The sequence below is a fragment of the Megascapheus bottae genome, chromosome 4, assembly GCF_031878675.1.
Source record: "Megascapheus bottae isolate mThoBot1 chromosome 4, mThoBot2.hap1, whole genome shotgun sequence".
Taxonomy (NCBI): Eukaryota; Metazoa; Chordata; class Mammalia; order Rodentia; family Geomyidae; genus Megascapheus; species Megascapheus bottae.
The window spans coordinates 47579456-47596973 of NC_143512.1; the positions used below are offsets into that span (position 1 = coordinate 47579456).

A 17518-nucleotide genomic window follows, 5' to 3' on the forward strand; every position below is an offset into this window, starting at 1 on the left:
CTTTCATAATTCTGTGATATGCCAGTTGTTATGAAGAAGCCCTCTAGGCTGAGGTGTCAGATTCTGTTGTGTCTTGACTGGATTGAGAGATACTGGGTGATTTGGAAGTATACACCCAAGGGTGGTGGGGTGTGGCTGTGAGGACACTTTTTTATTTGGCCAGTCTTCAGGCTGGAACTCAGGTCCTAGGCACTGTCCTTAGACACTTTTTGCTTAAGGCTAGCTCTGCTACTTGAGCCACTTGAGTGGTACTGAGGAATCAAACTCAGGTCTTTGTGCAGGCATAGGCAAGCACTCTACCACTAGACTATGCTCCTGGCCCCCTGTGAGAGTATCTTTAGAGAAGTTTAGATCATGAAGGCTAGAACATAATCAGTGACTGGTAATCAATAGTTGATAATGGATTCAAAGGGCTATGGAAGGTGGGGCCTTGTGGAGGAAGTGGGTCTCTAGGTGTCCCTTTACAGAGTATGTTTTGGTCCAGGCCCCTTCCTTGACTCTTCCTTCCTTTCTAGTTGCCATGAGATGTGCAACTCTCTTTCACTGGGCTCTTCCTCTACTATATTTCCACCTTGCCATATACCTCAGTAGAACAAAGCCAGCTTCCCATGAATCAATGAGTTGAAATAAATCTTTCCTCATAAGTTGTTTAATCACAAGTATTTGTTACAGCAGTAAAAAAAAAAGTCTGACTAACACAGAAACCTAACTCAAACTATTTTAAGGGAAAAAAAAGGGATTTGTTGACTCATTGAATGACCTGAGTAGCTATTCATACAAAGGCATGAGTGGCTTTTGGCATGTATGAACTTATGAACTCAAATGATGTGGTCAGAGCTCTTTATTTCTTTTTGCTTTTCAGTTCTGCTTTCCACTGTGTTAGCTTCATTCTTAGGCAGAGCCTCTTGATGGCAATTTAGTTCATAACTCTAGAAAAACTTTCCCACAGTGACTGTGACTGGCCTGGTATAGAATATCTGTGAAGAAGAAGATGGTGGAAGAGGGAGGAGTTTAGAATTCATGGCTGCACAAAATGAACCAGTGATTTAGGGTCCATTTGGAAAAACCGTGGGTCTAAATGAGGTAATAGGTACCCTTTGCCCCAGGGCAAGCCTCAAAGACCCCCTTCCATATTTTTTGTTGTTTTCCTCTCTGTCCATAAACACACAATCTTGGTGAGTCATGTGTCGCATACATCACCAGCACTGTTTTACATTGCTCTGTGAGTACCTGCTCATGTTGCCTCCATTCCTTGTGGGTTCTGACTCTGGGCTTCTTCAGGGCAACAGTGCATTTTTCCTTTGGGCTATCCTGTTTATCTCTCTCTGTATGTAGGAATGATTTAGAAGGATTTGTTTATTTTGACAGTCCTGTGGCTTGAACTCAGGGCCTGGGCACTGTCCTTGGATACTTTTTGCTCAAGGTCAGCACCATGCCACTTGAGCCACAGCACCACTTCCAGCTTTTTCTAAGTAAGTGGTACTGAGGAATTGAACTCGGGACTTAGTGCATGCTAGGCAAGCACTCTACCACTAGGTTAAACTTGTGGACCAAGAAGGATATTTTCCTTTTTTAAAATATATTTTTAATTGTAATTAATAGAAGGGTTACATTATATTCACCAGATAGAAGGTACATTACAAACATTGATACCCTTTCTCATGTTTTTGTCCCCATTTCCCTCGCCCTACCTCTCCCCTCATCTTGTTTTCTCCCCTTTCCTATCCTGTTGCAAATAAACATATATACAATATATCAGATAACAAGGTAAGCTACAGTAACAATAGGAGATAGCCAAGAGACAACAAAAGAGATGAGAAATAACATAGTACATTAAGGACATCAGTCACTTATTATATGGCTCTTGTTTCTATATCCTGGAGGTCCTTTCATTTAGCCTCATCCTATATGGCCTTATATGTATCTAGGTTTTGTCCTATTGTAATCCTCTGCTAGGAGAGCCCATGGTTTCATTATGACAAATGAGGGAAACCATTGAGCCTATGTTCCTTTGAGTTTGACTTACTTCACTTAATATAATTTTTTCTTTTTTGCCGGGGGCTTGGGCTCAGGTCCTGAGCACTGTCCTTAGACTTTCTCAAGGCTAGAGCACCACCGCTTGAGCCACAGCACCACTCCTGGCTTTACGTATGTGGTACCAACGGTCTTTGTGTATGCTAGGCAAGCATTCTACCACTACGCCAAACTCCTGGCCCAATATCATTTTTTTCTAAGTCTTTTCATTTCCTTACAAATGGGGTAATGTCGTTCTTTCTAGTGGCAGCATAGAATTCCATTGTGTATAAATACTACATCTTGTTGAGCCAATCATCAACTGAGGGGCATCTGGGTTGGTTCCATATCCTCGCTATGGTAAATCCAAGAAGGATATTTTCATAAACTATTTTCATCTAGTATGTAGCCATTGTGTCTTGTTCCCTTTTTTATGATTTGTTTACCCAAAGATTTATCTATTGTCAACCTTTATAGGTACTTGTGAATTTAAAGGCAATAATGTCAGTCTATCATTTCCAAATAGCCCAAGACTATAGTTAGACTAGTTAGGTATATCAGCTGCAAGTGGAAAAATGGGGAATCTGGCCACTCTATTTCTGCCCCCTTCCCTTTTCTTGTAGTTACTTCCTGAAAATGAGAAAGAGGTAGGCCTTCACACTTAGAAGGGCTGGATATGCAGATCTCTTTGGCAATGTTTCTAGGAACAGTGGTCGAAGAACAATAAATTATGTAACCTTTTTCTGGTATCAATTTGTTTCTCAAGTTTTTACACATGTATGGATATAGAACTCATGTAGATTTTTGGTTTAGTTTGGTTTTGCCAGTGACGATTTCCACATCTCCTCTCTCCCTTGGCTCCTATTAGTAAGGACGTGTGAGTTAGTGGTGGTCACCATCCGGAGAATTTTTTTAAACTACCTTTTGTCAGTAACCATTAGTGTGATCATGGGTACTCAAGTCAAGGGTCTGGCACATAGCAGCTCTCAGAAGATCTGAAGCAAATGAACTGAGAACATACAAAACCTTCACACTTCTACCATGCTGAAATGGCATCTTGTTGGCCTATTTTAGTTCCTCCCTTAGGAAAAGGCATCGCCTTTTCTGAATAGTATTTGTCACTAAAAAATGGATTACATAGTGACATGGATTTGGGTGACCTAAACTGAGGTCCGAGGAATTGTCCTGTCCTTCTCCTAAAGAGGACCTGAGATGCAGTGACAGAAAGAACATCTTGCATTTACCATCATTCTCTGCATTTCTGCCACTTTTGTCAGTAGTCTGGCTTTTTTGTTGTTTAAGTATGAGATCAGTGCTTGAGTGTGTGGTTTGGTTTTCAGAGAGGAAGAAAACCATTTCTTCTGGCGGCTGAAAAGGGTCATGTTGAAATGATAGAAAAACTTACCTTCCTTAATCTACAAACTTCAGAAAAGGACAAGGTGAGTGGGCCTTTTTTTTTTTTGGTTGTAGTACTTGAACTCTGGGTTGGTTTTTTTGTTTTTTGGGGTTTTTTTTTGCCAGTCTGGGGCTTGAGCTCAGGGCCTGAGCGCTGTCCTTGAGCTTTCTCAAGGCTAGAGCTCTACCACTTTAGCCACAGCATTATCTTTTTTCTATGTATGTGGTTGGTACTAAGGAATCGAACCCAGGTTTTCATGCATGCTAGGCAGGCACTCTACCACTAGGCCAAACTCCCACCCCTGAACTTTGTTGGACTTTGATTCCTTGCTGAGAACAAGAGAAAGGGGGAGGATCCGTTGATATGGGGATAGTAACTGGTGTATAGAAAACTAGGCTCGCAAATAGGAGAGCGGGCAGTTTCAAACAGGAGATTGTCAATGCATTCCTTTGTGCTCCACTTTTATTGAGATTTAAGTAGAAATTTTAGAGAACATTTTATAAAAATTTTAAGACTACCTTGGATTTTTTTTTGTCAGTCCTGGGCTTGAATTCAGGGTCTGGGCACTGTCCTTGGGTTTTCTCAAGGCCGTTCTACCACTTGAGCCACAGCACCACTTTCAGCCTTTTCTGTGTATGTGGTACTGAGGAATTGAACCCAGGGCTTTGTGGCAAGCACTCTACCACTCTAACACTGCAGTCTACATTGGATTTAAAAAAAAACAAACAAGTTATGTATTGCCCCAAGTGTCAGTGACTTGTGCCCGTAATCCCAACCAGTCAGAAGGCTGAGATCCAGGGGGTCATGGTTTGAAGTCAACCCAGGAAGTAAAGTCTGTGAGATTCCATTTGCAAAATAATCAGCAAAGAGCCAGGTTGGATGTGTGACTCAAGTGGTAGAGTACCAGCCTGCTAAGCAGGCTGAACAAGCATGAAGAAGGAAAATTTCCAAAGTACAGCATCGTATTTCTATGAGTATTTTATAGTTTCCTTAGGAGAATTAGTTCAAAGTGTTCTGCATACTTCCAAGTCTGTTGATATATTGCTAAGATCACCTTTCAGAACTTTTACCAGTTTATTTTCACAAAAGTAAAGTGGAATTGCTTTTGTTGTCATGCTTTTTGCAAATTATAGCAAGGTAGAAATAAGGGTATAATGTACATGTGTATGTATGTGTGTGTATGTATGTATGTGTGTGTATGTGTGTGTGTGTGTGTCTGTGTCTGTGTGTGTGTCTGTGTCTGTGTCTGAGTGTGTATATTGGTACTGGGGTTTGAACTCAGGATCTTGAGTTTGCTAGCAGGCACTCTATCACTTGTGCTACGCCTCCAGCCCTTTTCTTTTGTTTATTTTTGAAACAGCGTTTTGCTTTTTGCCTGGGCTGGCTTACCTTGTGATCTGCCTGTTTATGCTCGCCATGTAATTGCAATGACAGGCAATTGACACTGTGTCCTGTTTTTTTATTAATTGAGGTAGGGTCTTGTGAACATTTTTGCCTGGGCTGACTTTGAACTGTGTGACTTTGACCTTAAATTTTTTGCTTGATCAGCTTTCGAATTGAAGCTCTCCAAGTAGCTAAGATTATAGGTGTGAGCCGCCTCACCCAGCTAATAAGATTTATTTTCTTCCTACTAGGTGCAACAGCTGTCTTTTGATTTATTTTAAAATTTATAAAAACTATTTAAGAGTGCGATTATATGGCCCATACTCTAGACTGCAGCTTTAACCAAAATAAAAGCTTGCAGAAGCAGCAGCCCTAATGTTGGAAGAACATGCTCCTTCCAGCACTGGGGATTTTGCATTGAGTGTATCTCTGTAACAGGAGGGAAACACTGCCTTGCACCTGGCTGCAATGCATGGCCACAGTCCAGCTGTGAAGGTGCTGCTAACCCAGTGGCAAGAAGTGAATGAAACCAATGAGGTAGGAGAAAGTGATTACTCTGGCGGGACATGGGACTTGATTGGGAGGGAGAGAGAAACAGATTGCATGAAAGGAGTGGGAAGCCAACAAACATGTTAGTGCAAACCATGACAGTAAAAGATTCCTACCTTTTCTTTCAAATATGCCCCTGTGTTACATTGGTTAATCCATTCACATAATCACCTACTGCAAACTGTCTCCAAACAGAACAGAATAAAGCACCACACAAAACAACCCACAGAAACCTGGAAAGAACAAGAATCACTGAGGGTGAATCTTGGGCGTGACTGGCCTTTACAAATCAATATGAGGATTATCTAAAACTAGTATGACTGCCCTAATCAAATATATTTGATCAGGTATTTCCTAAATCATAGAAATGCATTTCTCACAATTCTGAAAGCTGGGAAGTCTAAGATGAAGGCGACACCAGAGGCCGCTGGCTCCTTCCTAGGTAGCACCTTCCTTATTGGTGTCCTCACATAGCAAAAGTGTCTTGCTGAAGCACCCCAACTTATTCAGAACATCATCACTCCCATTCACTAGGATGGAACCCTCATAATCTAGGCCTTATCACTGAACATTACTGCGCTGGGCCTGATGTTTCAGCTTGGACTTGGAGAGACAGAAACATTAGAAACCCTAGCAGACCAAGCTTTGTAGTCTCAGGATTGAACTGAGATTATTGTTGCTTTCTCTATTCTGCTTTCATACTTTCCCACTGGAGTGAATTTCATTCACCTGTTAGCTTTTGGAGTCAAGCCACAAACTAATAGTGATGGATAAGGCCCTAATATCTACAAGTCATGGAAGTTTCTGGTCCAGTTAGAAGTAGATGCTAGAGAAGAAAGAGATGTTCACATGATCATGCTCAGAAGATCTTCAAACATCCTTGTCTGAATGCTTTCCCTGAGCTTTTTTGTTCAAGGTTAGTGCTCTAGCACTTTCCAACACAGCATCTTTTTCTTCTATTTTGTTTTGTTTTTTTTTTTCTGATTTTTTTTTTTTTGCAGACCTGAGCTTTGAACTCTGGGCCTGAACATTATCCCTGAGCTTCTTTTGCTCAAGGCTAGCACTCTACCTCTTGAGCCACTGCCCACTTCCAGTTTTTTTTTTATGTGGTACTGAGGAATTGAACCCAGGGTTTCATGAATGCTAGGCAAGCACTCGACACTAAGCTGTGTTCCCAGCTCTTTTGGAGATGAGTCTCACAGACTTTATTGCCTGGGTTGGCTCAAACCACAGTCCTCTGATATCAGCCTCCTCAATAGCTAGGATTACAGGATTAGTGGCACTGTGGCTCAGGAGGCAGAGTGCTAGCCTTGAGCAAAAAGTATCCAAGGACAGTACCAGGTCCTGAGTTCAAGCTCCAGGACTGGCAAAAAAATAAACATAAATTCATAAATAAAATAAAAAATAAACATGTTTTTCCCCCATAGAAAGGATTGTCTGGATTTCCCCTCCAGTTTCCTTTGTGTTCTTCTACATATATATTTTAATGGCTACCCAGAATTTATTTAGGTATTTTTTTTGGCCAGTCCCAGGGCTTGAACTCAGGGCCTGAGCACTATCCTTGGGCTTTTCTCAAGGCTAGAGCTCTACCACTTGAGCCACAGCACTACTTCTGGCTTTTTCTATGAATGTGGTACTGGGGAATCGAACCTGGGTCTTTGTGCATGCTAGTCAAGCACTCTACCACTAGGGCAAACTCCTGGCCCCTATTTAAGTATTTTTAAACTTAGGACATTTAGTTTGTTGCAAATTTTTCTTTGCTATAGATAATGTCATGCACCACTTTCCATATGAACTGTAGCCTGAATCCTCACTCTTTCCTTTGTGTTTATGCTTAGACATAGATTGTTGGATCAAAGATAAGAATGCTTATTATATTTGTGATATATTAAAGAGGTAAAACTTTCCTTACTTTTTTTTGGTGGTGGCACTAAGGTTTGAACTCAGGGCCTCCCACTTGCTAGGCTGTCACTCTGACGCTTATCATTTTTCACTGTGTTTTATATAGGGTTATGTTCTTTTGTCCAGGCTAGCCTTAGACTCTAGTCTTTCAATTTATGGTCTGTTTGGCTGGGATTACAAGCATATACTACGAGTGTAGCTTATTTGCTGAGATGGGGGCCTCTGTAACTTTGTGCACAAGAGTCTTTAACTGTGATCCTCCCAAGAATCTGAGATTATAAGTGTGTACCACCACATATGACCTTCCTTTCACTTCTTTTTTTGCATTTTTTTTCTTTTGGGGTTTACCTTTTCCTAGGAAAATGAGAAGGTAGAATATAAGGAGAAATACTTTTGTAAATAGAAGCCTACCCTAGACAGCAAAGTAAAGCAGTTTTTCTTTCTACTGGACACAGAACGTTAGTCCCAAGTTTTTGTCTCCCTTTCAATATGATTCTTTATATTTCATTAACTGCGTAAAATTTTATGGACATAAAAATGTTCATAGCAGAATCATGTTCAAGAGGAAAAATTGTAGGGAGTAGGGAAGGAATTCTGTGTTTTTCTATAGCTTAAAGGAAAAGGAATTTACATGAAGAAGTAGTTATTGTGTGAGAGCAGTTATTTCTGTGTCCTCCATATTTTGGCCATATTAGACACTAACTTCAATATTGTTTCTAGTGGTTTTTAATAAACTAGAGTACAGTTTTTATAAACTAGAGATCACTCCTTCCTTCCTTCCTTCCCTATTATTTTTTTATTGGTCATGTGGTTTGAACTCTGGGCCTATGCACTAACCCTAAGCTCTTTAGTTCAAACCTAATGCTCTACCACTTTGAGCCACAGCACCACTTCTGTTTTCTAGTAGTTATAGATAGAGTCTTAGGGACTTTTGTGCCCAAGCTGGCTTTGAACTGTGATTCTCAGATTTCAGCCTCTTGAGTAGCTAGGATTATAAATGTAAGCCATCAGCATCCTGTTAGAAATCACTTTTTTTGTCAGTCTTGGGCTTGAACTCAGGGCCTGAGCACTGTCCTTGGGTTTTCTCAAGGTTAGAGCTCTACCACTTGAGCCACAGCACTATTTCTGGCCTTTTTTTCTATGTATGGTAACCAAGGAATCAAACCCGGGTCTTTGTGCGTGCTAGGCAACACTCTACCACAAGGCTAAACACCCAGCCCTAGAGATCACTTTAAAAAAAAACAACAACATAATTATTGTTATTTGTTTAGGTGACATGCAACATATTTGGTGTGTAAATGCACTTGTAATGTTTTATATTTCATGCTGTATTTTAATTCCTTATTTCCAACCACCTTGTGGGCAGGATCTGTGTCCTATAGGAAACAATTTGTAAAACAAATGCTCCAGAGTTTAATAATTATTAAAGATATGAACAGTGGATGGAGAGCCTGAAAGCAGGCAGTATAATGGAGTAAAATGTACAGGCTTTGAACCAAACAGCTGGACTTGTACTGGGCTTTGACATTTGTCAACTGAGGTTTCATTTTCTTGTCTGTGAAATGAGGATAACATTAATGGCAACCTTTAGTTGTTGTATGATTATTGCCAAAGCCTATACTTTTGGCAGTGTATATTGGCACACAGATGCTAAATAAAGCTATCCATGATTAAAAGTAATGCACAAAAGATATCAAGAAAACACACAGTTTTTCAAAGCAACTTCATTTCATGCCAACAGGCTATTAATTTTCACTTATTTTTCCTTTTGTCAGAATGGAGAAACACCATTCTTTTTGGCTGTTGAAGGAGGTCATGAGGAATGCAGCAAAGTGCTACTGGCAGCAGGAAGTGATGCAAATGTGCCAAATAAAGTACGTGCTTTGGGCCAGGTTCACTCACATGGTGGGAGGGTCACTTAGAAGTCTCTTGGGGAATTCAGGACGCCAATTGATCATTCACTTTTTTTTTTTTAATGAAATGAGTCTTTAAAATGCTCCTTGCTTTGGGTAAGAGTTAATCATTACCTCTGACATTTTCCATTAACATGTCAAATGCAATTTATTGAGGGGAGAAAGAATCGGAAGTTATACTTGCAAAAAGAACAAGTACTTCTCACACAGACATCATTACTCTACTTTATTTCTTCATAGCAACTAGTACACAAATTGCCTATACATGGTATAGTAGATACTTTAAAAAAGTGTCCAAAAAGAAATGTACTTATTCCCTGACGTATGCCCCTCTGTAGGTCACCTTTATAATACCAATAAAAATATAAAATAAGTAACAATAAAATTGAAGTTTACTGTGTGAAAGCTCAAGTGGTCAGCCTGAAGTTTGAAGAAGACAGGGCAATGCCTTCCTCTAAATATAGAATACTTTTGTATTTTGTCATGGTGCTAAAATGTTGAAACTTTCAAGGCTAGTAGTATCTTTTATTTTAGATCAGAAATCTGTGATTTAGAGAAATGAACAAACTCACCCAGCATCATGTAAGTCATTAGTGTCAGCATAAGGATTTAAACTCAGGAATGATTCTGGACTTTAAGCATAGCCATTGCCCCATTTTCAGGAGGGTTACCTTTTTGTGTATTTTTTTTTCTGTTTAATATGAAAGTGTGATGAAAATGATTCATGATAACTAAATTTGAATAATAACTAAGGGTATGGTGTCATTGCAACCCTCATCTCAGTATCATTCCTTAGAACTAACATTAGTCATAGTTTATTTAGTTTCCCAGGAATCTCCATGTGTTCACACAGAAACTATGACTTGATTAACTATGACCTCATATGCACACAGATACCACATGGATGATGGCATGCTGTATAACAGACTGTTCATGCCTTATTCTTATTTTAATTGCTGATATTTTGGAGATCTTCATGTCAGTACAATACATAAACATTTCTATTTAAAAAAGTATAAAATAGGGCTGGGAGTGTTGCCTAGTGGTAGAGTGTTTGCCTAGAATGCATGATGATGAATGAGTGATTCCTCATTACCACATACACAGAAAAAGCCAGAAGTGGTACTGTGGCTCAAATAGCAGAGCTCTAATCTTGAGGAAAGACAGGGCCTAGTCACTGAGTTCAAGCTACAGGACTGGCAAACAAAAAAAGGTAGTATAAGCTTAAGCACTAGAATCAAGAGTAAAGCCTCAAACAGAATATGTGTGTGTGTGCGCGCGCGCGCGTGTGTGTATGTGTGTGTGTGTGTGTGTGTGTGTGTGTGTGTGTGTGTGTGTGTGTATTCAGCTGGTGAGAATGGACAGAGCTGTACAACCCTTTGGAAACTGACTTTGTTTTTCTTTTCACTCATGAAAATATAGTATAATAATAAAGGGACAATATAAAAGGAAAGAAAAGCTAGCTAATGAAGGAGATGAAGAAGTTACCATCAGTAGCCAAAGAAATTAGATACAACCTGTATGTACAATGGTGGGAAAAGGCCAAATAAACATTTGGTGTATCTATCTCTCAGAACATTATGTAGCCATTGAAATGATAAATACCTTAAAATATATTGTATAAAAATATTCATCACAGAATCCTGATTAAAAGGCTATGGGCATGACACAAGTAAAACACCTGCCTAGCAAGCACAAGGCCCTGAGTTCAAAACCCCTGTACTATAAAACAACAACAACCAGAAAACCCACAAAACAAAAGAAAAACTATTGGTTGAAAAATAATAATATAAATGCGGATATCATGTTAGAGTTGATCTCTACATGGACAAGGATCCTGGGAGAGAATAGAAAATGAAGACAGTAAATTGCTTCTCATGAAGTTGCAACGTTATGAGTGGGACAAACACAAAAGTAAGAATTTGCAGAGCCACGCAAGACTTGGAGTGCCAAACCATACTGCTTTTCAGTTGTGCCCATCCCTAGTTTTCCATCTGGAAGGCTTCCCTGGTTAGCTAGGCTCTAAGTTTCACTCCCTGATTTTGTTCCTTCCCTCACTTGGGCACATAGCTATCTGGCTGTCATAAGGATTGTGCTTATGAGAACAGGGACACACATTCTCCCTCACTTGACCGAGACTGCAGGCTCTGACTCTTATGATGGAGCTTCAGTTGCCTTGTTGCAGTTTAATCCTAAATTTTATGTTAATGGAATTATGGATAGAAACTTAATCCAACCATGCTGCTTAAAAGAGTTTAGGAAGTGATTAGATTAGGTCATTAGGGTGAGATCTCCAGGATTGTATCCTGGTGACTGTGTAAGGTGGGGGAGAGTATCAGAGGAAAACACATGATCCTGCCTTGTGATGGGATGCAGCTGGAAGGGCTGGGGGTGGAAGAAACTTGGAAGAGCCTGCTTGTGAGGTTTGGACTTCCAACTTCAACAAGGATAAGCTCAATAATCCTCTTCTGTATAAGCTGGCCTGCCTCAAGCACTTTATTATAATAGAAATCTGACTTGTAATACTTTTTCTAGAGTTTACCATCTGAGTTGAATGGCATACTCCCTAGATCATCAAAAGTAGCCCCCATTACAGGACACACTTTATTCCTAAGTCAGAGAAGACCCCAAGGAAACATGCAGCAAGATGCCAGCAGCATGGTTCAATGAGCACAGAGGTGCTGAAGTTTGCTTTGCCTTCATATCTGCAACAGACTGATGTGTCTAGTCATAGAAAGGCTTCATTTGCTGATTCATATGATGAAAGGTTTCATCTCTTCGGTGTCCAGGAACTTGCCTTTGTGTTTGCTTGTCCTTTGTCTTACCAAGTTGAGAGGGTACATGGTTGAGTCATTTCTGATGAGGGATTTAGGGTAAGATTATAGATTTTGTTGATAGCAGGCTTCTCCCATTTGTGCAGGACAGAGGGCTGCCCAGAGTTTGGGGAACAGGGGCTCCAAGGGGCCTCATTAACTGCCTGGATCCAGTGAAGGCTTGTATAGGCATTAAGAAAAACTCATGTTTCTGAAGGCCCTGTCTCATATCTTATCAAATACATTCAAATTCTCCCACACTTAAATCCTCTTTTTTGTTGTTTTGCTCTGAATTGCTCTAAAAGGCTGTCTTATTTTTGCTTTAGCAATTATTTGGCTAAAATATACTTTACTTAACAAAATTTCTTCTGATTTGTTACAGGTGTATGTACATACATGGGAATTTTAAGGAGGTAAATGTCTCCAAATAGTTTATAGATAGAATGGGTATTTTTAGAACCTTACATTTAATAATCAATAAAGTCTGAACCTATCAATTAAATATTTATTCGCTTCAATTTTGTGGTTGTTCTTTTGGTTATCTTGGAACCAGCTATTGCTATTGTTATTATTTTTAGCTTTCATATAGTTCTTTGTATCTTAAATGGTCTGGAGGGCCTGGACACAGTGCCTGCATCATCTCTGAAGGAGGAGGATGGTACAGAATCCACAGTGACTCCTAATGTACAGATCTTCTTTGGAGTTCTTCAGAAATCTCTTTCTGTTTGAGGCATTCTCAGGTCTTCCCAGGGGGTTTCATCTTACCAGTCTTATCCCAGTCAGAATGACACTCATCTGAGAAGGTGATCTTGCTTAATGGAAAGTAGCCATCTAAACACATTATTTTGTCTTTTGTTATAGCAATTATAATTAGTTTGTATAATCTAAAGACAAGTACAGTCTATCCCACATTTATTTTAAAGCTACTGATTTACTGATCTATGGGTCAATTGATTGGTTACCTCACTGAAATGTGATTTTAGAGAACTAATATTAGATTTCTTTATCATGTGTCCAACAACTCTTTCTTAGAGAGCCTATTTCATAATCACTATTTAAGAATTATTTTTTGCCAGTCCTGGGCTTTGAATTCAGGGCCTGGGCACTGTCCTTGTGTCTTTTCAAGGCTAGAGCTCTACTGCTTGAGCCACAACATTTCTGGCTTTTTTTTTCTATGTATGTGGTACCAAGGAATCGAACCTGGGTCTTCGTGCAAGCTAGGCAATCACTCTACCACTAGGCTAAACTCCCAGCCCGCAAGAATTTTTTTTTGTAGAATGAATAAAGTGATGTTTATTATTACAGTACCCAATTGCTAGTTCATTTATCTTCTCAATATTACTATAGGTTAAGAAAAAAAGAGGTAGAATGATGAGGGAAGTAGAGAGAATAAATTCCTTCCCCTGGAGATGTTCACATCATGGTCCCTGGAACCTAAGAACATGTGAGGTGATACGGAAAAGGGGAATTTCAGATGGAATTAAAGTTACGAGTCAGCTGATCTTCAAATGATACTCTCTCAGGTTCTCTGTGTGGCCTTAATCTGATCATAAATGTTACTTAAAGTGAAAGAGGAAGGCAGACTAGCACAATGATGTTCACTTCACTATGAACCTGTTCATGGAGCCAACCCAGCTGCCCCTCGGTAGACGACTGGATCAACAAGATGTGGTACTTATACACAATGGAATTCTGTGCTGCCATCAGAAAGAATGACATTGCCACATTTGTAAGGAAATGGAAAGATTTGGAAAAATCATATTAAGTGAAGTAAGCCAGACCCAAAGGAACATAGGCTCAATGGTTTCCTTCATTTGTAATAATTAGTACTAAGACAAGGACTCTCCTAGCAGAGGATCACAATAGGTCAAAACCTAGGTACATAAGGTCATATAGGATGAGACTAAATGAAAGGGTCTCTAGAATATGGAAACAAGAGCTTTATCTTGAGTGGTTGTTGTTCTTAATGTACTATGTTATTTCTTTTCTCCTTTACTGCCCTTTTGTTGATCTCTTATTGTCACTATATCTGACTTTGTTACCTGCTACATTGTATATGTTTATTTGAAATAGGAAAGGGAAGGGGGAAAACAAGATGACTGGGAGGGGTGGGGGGAAGGAAATGGGGACAAAAGCATAAGAAGGGGTATCAATGTGTGAGAAGTAATGCATCTACTATCTGGTGAATGTAACTGTAACCCCTCTATATATTACCTCAATAATTAAAAAATTAAATAAAAAGAGGAAGGCAGGTAAGGAGGCCAGGCATTTGAGGACTCAGCTAATCTCTGTGTGTGTGTGTGTGTGTGTGTGTGTGTGTGTGTGTGTGTGTGTGTGTGTACCATTACCAGATCTTAAACTCAGGGCCTTCTTTCCTAAGCTCTTTCCATGTCACAAATGAAGCTCTACCACTTGAGCCGTATCTGCAGCCTACCACTGTTGTCCTTCAACACACAGAAAAAGAGCTATCAGCCAAAGAAGATAGGTAGCTTCTGAAAACTGAAAGAAGCAAGGAAACCAATTCTCCTGAGAGCTCCCAGAAAGGAACACAGGCCTTCAAACACTTGTTTTCTCTTTTTTGATCCAGAGTGACCCATTCCAGACGTCTTGACTTCTAGAATTGGAAAAAAAATACATTTGCATTAGGCTGCTAGGTTTGTGGTAGCAGCAAAGGAAAACAAATGCAGGTGGTTAGACTGCTCTTGAAGACGAAGGCCAAGAGACCCAGGCTTGATAACTCACATCTGCCAGGTCCTACAGGTGTTTACCATCAGCCCAGGCTAGGTTTCTGCTGGTCAGAGAAGTGCATATCATTCCTGTCAGTGTCTGTTCCTGTGAGCTATTGCTTCATAACAAACCACCCCAAAGCTCAGTGGCTGAAAACAACAAGTGTTGCTAGCCTTCAGGGTTCTATGATGCCAACATCAATAATGAACAGAGAATGAGCTTGTAAAGATGAAGTTTATCTGGAATCACTTAGCACTGTAATGAGACTATGCTTGTCATAGCCAACTGTGTATATACCCAGGAGGTTGAGGCCGGGGTCGTTTTTAAAGCAAAATTGAAGAGGATTACCTAAGATATTTCGAAACAGCATTGTTCCCACTGTAAGGATGATGGCTAAACAAACAGTTGTTGGGCAGAAGTTATTGCAGAAGTAGTGTGTGTGTGTGTGTGTGTGTGTGTGTGTGTGTGTGTAAGGTTGCAGTGGCCTTTGTGCAAGGTTGTGGTTCTTCAAGAAGCTTTTTAAAATCATTTGTGTGTGTGTGTGTGTGTGTGTGTGTGTGTGTGTGAGTGAGAGAGAGAGAGAGAGAGAGAGAGAGAGAGAGAGAGAGAGAGAGAGAGAGAGAGAGATTAGGTCTTGAATTCAATGTGTTGCATTTGTTCTCCAGGTACTCTACCACTTCACACACATAGTCACACACACACACACACACACACACACACACACACACACACACACACACACACACATCAGCCCTGACATAGCTTTTGTGAGTAGTTCTTATTATCAAGTATATACAATTGATCCCTCCTTTCTGGATTTATTTGTACTGAACAAAAGAGATTTCTGGCAACTTTCACTGTGGGTTGACTGGACTCAAGCTGAGAGATTCTCATTTGGGGTCTGTTATGTAATAATTACAGCCCAATCATAGCCAAGATATTGGTTCTGGAAGGCTTATCTGATAGGCGAAGTGTCCAAGACAGCTTACTCATATGTCTGGTAGTTGATGCCAGCTATCGGCTGGTAACTTCAGCTGTGTATCTTAAAAGAGCGCCAACACCATGCCCCTGGGTATAGCTTAGCTCAAGCCTGGCAGCTGGGTTCTCGGTGGAGGTGTTGTAAGAGTTAACATTGTAAGAGGTAGAGAACAGATGCTGCCAGGTTAGTTCTGGCCCCTGTCTGGAAATGGCACACTCCCTTCTGTCATATTGTGTTGGTCATTTTGGGTTCACCCGAGTTCAAGGGAGTGAAGTAACAAACCTATCTGTGAATGGAAAGGCAAAGCCGTGTTGCGGTGAGCATGAGCTTCCCCTTTGGGAAAGCAGTTTTCTACTTGTGTGCATGAACTTTGAGGCAGTCTTCTAATTAATCAGCAATGAGTTCAGCGGTGGGTACTATTTCAAGGGACCACTCTGCACTGGTTGAAGGTTAATCAAAAGGCGGTGCCATTGAGTGTGGTGCCATCTAACCTGGGCATTAAGTGATGATCGTGGAGTACCAGGGAGCAGCAGCACACCTCAGAAGCAGAGTGGGTGAGAAGTAGGAGAGGACTGGAACAAAAGGTGGTAAGACAAATCCTCACCTAGCCCTAAAAGCCACCCTGTCAAAGCAGAGAAGAGAGAGCATCGGAGACATGCAGGAAACCATGGAGACACTTTTGGAGGCTAATAACTTGAGCCTATTTTGGCTCAAGGAAGGAATTTGGAGCAAGAAAGCAGGGATTTAATTCATATTTACCTGAGGCATAAGGACTTAGTGTCTTAGGTCTAAGCTGCTATAAGAAATTACCCTAAAACTAGCGTTTACTTCTCTTCATTTGGGAGGGGGGTAGAGAAGTCTGTGAGGAGGGTGTTAACCAGGTGGGCTTGTGACAAGGGCTGGCTTCCTGCTTCCCTCACAGTCCAGTCTAGTCTAGTTGTTGTCCTCATATGGCAGAAAGGAAACAAGATAGACTTCTGGCCTTGCCTTCTAAGGGCATGAATCTCATTCTCTAGGGCTCCACTCCAATGAACTTAGCTCCACCCAAAAGCTCTTACCTCCACCACCATCACACTGGGCTGCTAGATTTGGGGGGGAACATATGGAGTGCATGGCGCCTATATCTTCAAGGACTCTGACACTGTAGTGGAAGTTGTTTTGGAGGCCCAAAGAATTGGAAAGATGCTGAACTTTCTCTTTTAAGTTTGAACTGTTTCTTTGTTCTGTTTTCTCACTGTGTGACACACACCAGATAGCATGCTGGCTGGTTATGGGGATTCCTCCCTTACAGCTGCCTCTGTCTCTGTCTCTTGCAGCACCATGTCAACGTTTTGCAGATAGCAACCCGGAATGGCCATGCGTCCCTCGTCAACTTTCTTCTCAGTGAGAACATTGATCTGCACCAGAGGATGGAAGTGAGTCTATTCCAGTTAACACTAGATCTGGTCCTGGCGCCAGGAGGCCGGCTGTGCCCAGAGATGCCATCCACGATGCATGTCTAGGATGGCTTTGATTCACAACGGGGGGATTCTTTCAGGGAGTGCTGGCTCACTGTTTTGGAACGTAAGCCTCTTAATCTTGAGAAAGAAAACCTAAAGGGTGAAGTTCTTGAAGTTCTTGAACAAAGTAACAATCTTTTGCATCTTAAATATTTGTATTTTCAATGATAACACTTTCTCACATGTCCGGAGGGGCCATGACTTCTACTGGAACCTCTTAGGCCTCAGGAAAAATGATGAACCTGACCTAACTATGAAGAATGACCACAGAAGGATCTTGGCTTTCTTTGTCAAGGAAAGCCTTGACCCTGATTTAGGTGTTTTGAAGTTTGAACTGGCTTTGG

At 40.7% G+C, this 17518-nt stretch overlaps 1 protein-coding gene across 3 annotated transcripts in view; it reads left to right on the forward strand.

Annotated features, from left to right (window-relative positions):
- The window catches only part of Ankdd1b (ankyrin repeat and death domain containing 1B), a 51795-nt gene that overhangs the window by 19689 nt on the left and 14588 nt on the right, over window positions 1-17518 (forward strand). For 2 of the 3 annotated variants that reach the window (XM_090331135.1, XM_090331133.1), the window contains 4 exons: window positions 3354-3452; window positions 5231-5329; window positions 9019-9117; window positions 16992-17090. In XM_090331135.1, coding sequence (XP_090187261.1) covers window positions 3354-3452; window positions 5231-5329; window positions 9019-9117; window positions 16992-17090 — 396 coding nt within the window. The remainder of the gene's footprint in view (window positions 1-3353; window positions 3453-5230; window positions 5330-9018; window positions 9118-16991; window positions 17091-17518) is intronic. The other variant, XM_090331134.1, reaches the window with a different exon arrangement.